The sequence below is a fragment of the Protobothrops mucrosquamatus genome, unplaced genomic scaffold (assembly GCF_001527695.2).
Source record: "Protobothrops mucrosquamatus isolate PMUCROS unplaced genomic scaffold, P.Mucros_1.0 scaffold2282, whole genome shotgun sequence".
NCBI lineage: Eukaryota > Metazoa > Chordata > Lepidosauria > Squamata > Viperidae > Protobothrops > Protobothrops mucrosquamatus.
The window spans coordinates 162,528-169,728 of NW_015388369.1; the positions used below are offsets into that span (position 1 = coordinate 162,528).

General features: G+C 40.9%; 1 protein-coding gene across 1 annotated transcript in view; it reads left to right on the top strand.

Annotated features, from left to right (window-relative positions):
• Nucleotides 1-238: 238 nt before the first annotated feature.
• LOC107295257 (cytochrome P450 2J2-like) overlaps nt 239-7,201 on the top strand; it is a 13,236-nt gene continuing 6,273 nt past the window's right edge. The window contains exons 1-4 of the mRNA XM_015824564.1: nt 239-326; nt 2,761-2,956; nt 4,095-4,257; nt 5,354-5,506. Of these exons, the coding sequence (XP_015680050.1) occupies nt 2,798-2,956; nt 4,095-4,257; nt 5,354-5,506 (475 nt within the window). The 5' untranslated portion in view covers nt 239-326; nt 2,761-2,797. The remainder of the gene's footprint in view (nt 327-2,760; nt 2,957-4,094; nt 4,258-5,353; nt 5,507-7,201) is intronic.

The following is a 7,201-nucleotide window of genomic DNA, read 5'->3' on the forward strand; positions in this document are numbered from 1 at the left end:
TTCCCCTGAGGATCCTGATGTTAATCTTCTACTTGCCAAACTGCATCTTATGAAATCTGGTTTCTGAGCCACTTGGGTACGCTTTATCCTAACTTTAAAGATTTAATCTTTGGCTGATTTGCTAGAATCACAGCAGCAGAGAAAGACGAGACTTTCCTGCTACGAAAATAACTGACTTTGGCTGACTGAGCGTTCTTTTCCTTGTGTTCCTTTGTTTCCAAAAGAGCCAACCACCCAAAGGTTTTCCTCTTGGACCGTGGAAGCTGTCCGTGCTTGGATATCTGCTAGAATTTCATATTGGGAACCCTTTGAATCACTTGGATCAGGTACGACTCCTTCACCGCCCTTGCATTAAACTCCAGAGGGTGAATCTGCCGGTGTTTTTGCTGCCGCAGAAAGATGGGTGAATCTGTTAACTTTTCTACATAATGCATATTTTTGGCTTGGCACAGCATTGCGAGAAAAAACATTTACAATCTTATGGAGAAATCAGAATATTACTTAAACTTACCTAATTGGGTAAGTTTAATTAAACCAGGGCATAATTAAACAAGGGTATTAATTATTATCCTTAGCTGGAAATCTTGCATGCTAGCAAAATGTCCAGCTGATGCTTTTAGGCCCACTGCAACGAATAGGCGTATCTCTTTCCACGATCTCCTCCACCTTCTTACATGAGCTTGTGAATCCATTCAAGGGTGTTTCAATAATCCAAGATCCCACGTTTATTCCTGACAAAGTCCCCACCCCACAGCGGCTCCTTTTATCTCAACCCCCCAGGGGTGCCTTGTGGGGTGGGGCGGGACGCTCTCCTCCCGAGCAAGTGAGCTTGCCTGCATTGTTCTCTCCACTCTCCTAGCTCTAGGACAGCGGTTCTCAACCTATGGGTCGCGACCCCATTTGGGGTCGATCGACCATTTCACGGGGGTCGCCAAGCAAGGCTGTCCGCCATTTTCTTCCCCTTTTCCGGCGGGTGCCTTACCTCCCTTGGGCTGGGCCAGCTGGTGGTCGGCCTGCTCTGTCTCTGCCGCTTGCCAGCTACGCCTCGGCCGGCGCAGGGGGCGGAACCACGCATGCGCGGCGCTTCCGGGAAGGGAAAGTCCTCGACTTACGACCGGTTGGGTAGTCCTCGACTTACGACCGGTTTAGTCCTTGACTTACGACCGGTTTAGTCCTCGACGTACGACCAGTTGGGGGTCGCGGCATTAAAAAGGTTGAGAATCACTGCTCTAGGGTCAGGTGGCGGTGGGCCTTGCTCCTCGCCTGAACTCTGTCTCCCCTGTTCCAAACCCGAAGGGCCCTGGCCTGCCTCAGCCTGCTCCACCCCACAGTCCTCCGAAGCCACAGACACCCCTCCCTCGGGGCTCCATTTCCTCACTCACTCACTCACTCACTCACACGTACACATGCACACACACGCATACACTTTTAGTGGCAATTCTTGCACCATTAAAAGCTCCAAAGTTCCCAACCTTTCTTTAGAGAATTATGGACATCAACTCCTGTTCTCTTATGTTTTTCCTATAGGCAAAGTATCCCGTTTTTTTTTTTTAAGTCAAAGAGATAGGAATCCTAGGTCAAAAGAACCTGGAATTTCCATGTCGCCAAAATAGGGTTAGATGGTTTTCTTTCTCTGATATTTCTGTGCACTCTTATTCGAAGGATTTTTTTTCTCGACATTCCTGCGTTGGCATGTATGCACGGATAGCGGAAGACAGTGCACTGCTTTCAGTTCAAATCAAAGGAATGTATTGTAGCCATAGGGCCAAGAAAAATATACAACCTAAAAAGCATATTTGTGTGCATGGACACATGAACTCAAACAGCCACACAGGCATGCAATATTCGCAAGTATGTACATATATTAAGTTAAACAACAAGAAATAAAAATGAAATATAGAATATAAAAGTGCAGGGATGACAGCATAATAATGATAGAATAACCCGAGAATTTGTTTTTGCATCACAAAAAACCCTACTAGGAAAAATTTGCAATGTGGCTAAATCTGATGTCATCTTCAGTAGCATCGGAGCATTCAGTATTCAGTAGCACTGGAGGAATAATATTATAATTAGAATATTATAATTCTAACAATAACTCCTAACTGCCACAGCATTTAGGACATTTACCAGTTCCAGTATGGCTGTATTATTATTATTATTATTATTATTATTATTATTATTATTATTATTATTATTATTATTATTATTATCATCATCATCATCATCATCATCATCATCATCATCTTTTATATAACCTTCTTCTATTAATATCTTATGATTATATTATCTTGTTGTTTGTATGTTTTCTGATTATATTATACTGAGAGCTTATGCACCGGAGACAAATTCCTTGTGTGTCTAATCACACTCGGCCAATAAAGATATTCTATTCTGTTCTGTTCCATTCTATTCTATTTTGTTCTGCTCTGCCCTATCCCTATCCCTATCCCTATCCCTATCCCTATCCCTATCCCTATCCCTATCCCTATCCCTATCCCTATCTCTATTCCCCCCCCCCTTTTTTTTAAATATAATGTTGCTTTTCATTGGCTAACTGCAGGGCCATCTTCTCCAGATTCACGAATGAAATATTTTCTGACATTTTAGGTAATGCTGTATTTTGACAACATTTTTTTCCCCTGTGGTTCCTGTTGTTAATGTTCTCCTTGCCAACATGCAGCTTGTGAAATCTGACTTCTGAACACCGTGCACCTTTTATCTTGACTTCAAAGATTTAATCTTTGGCTCATTTCCCAGGGACTAGGCAGGAGAGAAACACAGAACGAGACTCGGCATGGCTGTTTTAAGTTGGCTGCTTGTTCTTTGCCTCCTATTCTTCTGGTTCTGGAAGAGCAGACGTCTCACAGGCTTTCCCCCAGGGCCATGGAGGCTGCCCCTGCTTGGGAATCTACTTCACTTCATTAAGAGGGACCCACTGAAGGGCTTGGATCAAGTAAGGTTTTTTATCCATTTTCATATTAAACTTCAGCGAGTGAATCTGCCAACATTTTTGCTCCCGCAAAAAGAACCAAAAGGGTTTGTGTGTTTCTGTTAACTTGTCAACATAAGATAAGATAACCTTTATTGTCATATTTTTTTTTTACTGTGGGCACAATGGCACACATCAAAAATGAACTTTAGTTGCCCGCTCTCAAAATGAAACGCATACATGACACACCCATGACACACATACATGAGACACAATTTTTGTTTCATCCAGAATTTAGGGAAAAATATTTAGAATCTTATGGAGATTTGAAAATGCCTTCCATTTGATGCTGAAGAATCCTAATTCCTAATTGCACTGAATGATCCATTAGCTCTTTGAAAGATACATTTGGTTTCCCTTCCAAGTTTCCAAATGAAACATTCATCTTCCGAAAATGACTGGAGAAATTTGATATTTTAAAAGGCTAAAGAAAAGTGTCGTTTATCTGCCTGAATGAGTAGTTTATGATTCGTTTTGTGTTGAATTCCCAATGAGTCCATTCTTTAATTGTATTGTATCCCCTGCTTTTAATTGCATTGTTTTATACTTTGAGAGAATATAATAGACAAAATGGATAAAAGAATCAGGTCTAGGTAGATAAACAAATCTATTAAAGTACTTCTCAGTTAATGCCCATTCATTCACTGACTGTTCAAAATTCTCATGGAGGCGAACAAAGGGATTTATGTCCCTTACCCGGCTTTGAAGGGATATTTGTTGGAGATGGTCGTTGCAACGAGGAGTTATTTGGAATCTGATAAATGGTGAGAGTTAGCAAAAGGGAGACTTTTCTCATGCTATTTCAGCATGTTTCTTGGATAGCAAAACTGGGTCAAAGCCACTGACTCTTAGAAAAGGTGATCTGCCTTGTCCCAGACCTTCTGCTCACCATTAAACAATCTGGGTTCTCCAAACCGGGATCTCATGGTGCCACGACACTACGAGAATTGCCAAAAAACTTTGGGGAATCGAGTTTCATGGAGCTTGAAGTAAATTTCTCAGTGTCATCCTTGATGAAGTATTCTGTTGCAACATTGCCGTGTTTGGTCCCAACTGATCTCCTGATGCCGCTATGCTAACGAGCTTGGTTACTTGGTTTCAGCTAACAAAAAAATATGGTCCTGTCTTCAGCCTTTATCTGGGAGGAACTCCTGCAGTCTTCATTCATGGGTTTCCTTTAGCAAAAGAGGCCCTCGTGGTAAAAGGCATAGAATTTGCTGGGAGGCCAGCATTTCCTCTAATGGATTCCCTCACCAAAAATAAAGGTAATTATCGATAATTTCATTTTTTTTCTTTTTCAAATGCCTGTTTGTTCTTGGTAGGGCTCCCAGTTTCTCATTTTTGTTTTCCAACTGCCAATCATCACTTTTCCTTGAATTCTAGAGTTCAGACTCAAAGTTTCCAGTAAGAAAAGGAAGTCTCTTTAAATGTTAGAATTAGCTCCCTTCTTCTTTTTTTCTTTTGCAACATTTATGAATGACAATCTAGTAGAAATGTTGGTATTCAGCTGAAAAAAAAAATCCTATTTATTTCTTATACTACAAAAAAAAACTCTATTCAATGAATTTTATTATTATTATTATTATTATTATTATTATTATTATTATTATTATTATTATTATTATTATTTATTAAATTTATATCCCGCCCTTCTCCTTGCGAACTCAGGGCGGCTGACAATCAATTTAAAAAACATAAATAACAATTACAGAATTAAAATTAATTAAGAAGAAATATTTAAATATAGTCTAATTAAAATATGATTAAAACCCCTCTAAAAATTGCCCTAGGCCAGTCCCGCTTGTTGGAATAGCCATGTCTTAAGGGCGCGGCGGAAGGAAGGGAGATCAGGGATCACCCTGATCTCTGGGGGCAGCTCATTNACTGTCTGGCCGACGGCACCCTGAGGAGACCCACCCTGTGGGAGCGTACAGGCCGATGGGAGGTAATCTGTGGCAGAAGGCGGTCTCGAAGGTAACCCGGTCCGCTGCCATGGAGCGCCTTAAAGATGATAGTCAGCACCTTGAAGCGCACCCGGAAGGCCACCGGCAGCCAATGCAGCTCGCGCAGCAGCGGTGTTACATGGGAGCGACGAGTCCCACCCAACACCGCCCGTGCGGCCGCATTTTGGACTAGCTGGAGCCTCCGGGTGCTCCTCAAGGGAAGCCCCATGTAGAGAGCATTTTATTCCTTGGCATGGTTATATTTTATTATTTGAGCATGAATTGTGTAATTTCCATAAATCTCTGTTCGTTTACTTATATTGCGGTTTTTAAAAATAGACTTTTCTTTTAATAAACAGATAGTTATTGATAAGCAAGATAAGGGCAAATAACTCCAAGATGGGATTTTTTTTTCCAGGTTTACTGACAATAACATATGGTGAATTTTGGAAGGAGCAAAGAAAGTTTTCTGGGATGCTTCTCAGAAACTTTGGAATGGGCAAAAAATCAATGGACGCAAAGATCCTGGAGGAAGCATCTTATCTGATTCAAGCATTCACCGAAAACATAAGTAAGTTCTTCTGGGACAGGATGGGATGGTTGGGGAATTGTCATTCCAGTGTTGGTTCTGGTTTCCTAAAACTCAATTGAATTGGCCTCAAGGTTGACCATTCAGTGTGTGTATTGAAGCAGAGTGGGAAGAGCTTAGGATTCTGGTTGCATCAATTCTAAGTCCCATTGACCAACCTAAAACATATTGTTCATTTTGTCTCTGTGCTTGTAATGTATGTAAAGGCAGGAGTCCTACAACGTTTTGGTCACCACAATGTAAAAAAGATGCTTAGGCCCTAGAAAGAGTGCAGAGAAGAACAACAAAGATCATTGCTAGACTGGAGGCTGAAACATATAAAGAATGGATGCTGGAATTGGGTATGTTTCATTTAATGAAAAGAAGGACTATTTGGGTGACATGATAGCAGTGTTCCAATATTTGACAGTCTGCCACAAAGAAGAGGGAGTCAAGCTATTCTCCAAAGCACAAGAAGCAACGGATGGAAACTAATCAAGAAGAGAAGCAACCTAGAACTAAGGAGAAATTTCCTTACAGTTAGAACAATCAGTGGAACAACCTGCCTCCAGAAGTTGTGAATGCTCTAACACTGAATGTTTTTAAGAAGAGATTGGAGAAACATTTGTCTGAAGTGATATAGGGTTTCCTGCCTGAGCAGGGGGTTGAATTAGAAGATCTCCAAGGTTCCTTCCAATTCTGTAATTCTGATATTCTATTCTTGGTAGGCGGCTATAAAGTAGAATTCTGGGTATTGGATATTCATAAAGAATTGGGGGGAAGTGGGGGAAGATTCATCTATATAAAATGGCTAGCTTAGGAAACATAACTAATCGCCAACCTCTTGAAATTTTCTTGAAAGACTCTTGGCCATCACAAACTAGGTCTACCTCCTACCACGTTTCATGTTGTCCCTGGGATGTCCTGGTAGTCTTCTACAATGTGATGGTCTCCAAAAGTTTTGGATTAAAAGGCAAACATCCCCTAGAGGCAAAGTTTATGAAGATATGCTTGTCATGGAGATAAGACGAACACAGCAACAAGTTGATATTGAACTAGGAATACATATTTTGCAGTTCATGATGGAAAGCAGAATTCTCTGGTTCTGAATCACGGAAGACCCCAACATTTTCCTTAGGAAAAACCTCTTCTAGTGACTGTTCATTCATCCCTTCCTTCTGTGTTTGGAGCCTGTCCCCTAATTTTTGTAGCTGTTCTAAAACATACATAAATGATGTCACATACATATTCTCTGCATTGACAATCCCCAAGGAGTCTTCTCAGTTGTATCTTAGACAGGGTTCATATACCCGGTTCTGCTAATGATCTACATTACTTTGCAGGGCTAACACTTCGAGTTGTACATTGTTTTAGATTGCAGTAAGATTTTTATTTCTTAGAAAAAGATTGAAAATAGCAGATGCCATTTGACTTTCATTGTTCTTTTAATTCAAAGTTCATGGTGAGCTGATCAGAGAACTGAAATCTCTTGTGGAGACATGATTTTGGGTTCTTCTGATGAGGCCTCTGCAACCAGTAAAGCTGCTTAGGGGGTAGCTTTTGCTATACAGTGTCCAAAATTGTTGTACGCTGTCCAGAGTCATTGGCTTATAAGGTGGACAGCTTTATAAATTAAATGATGGTGATGATAGGCTAGATGGATGGATGGATGGATGGATGGATGGATGGATGGATGGA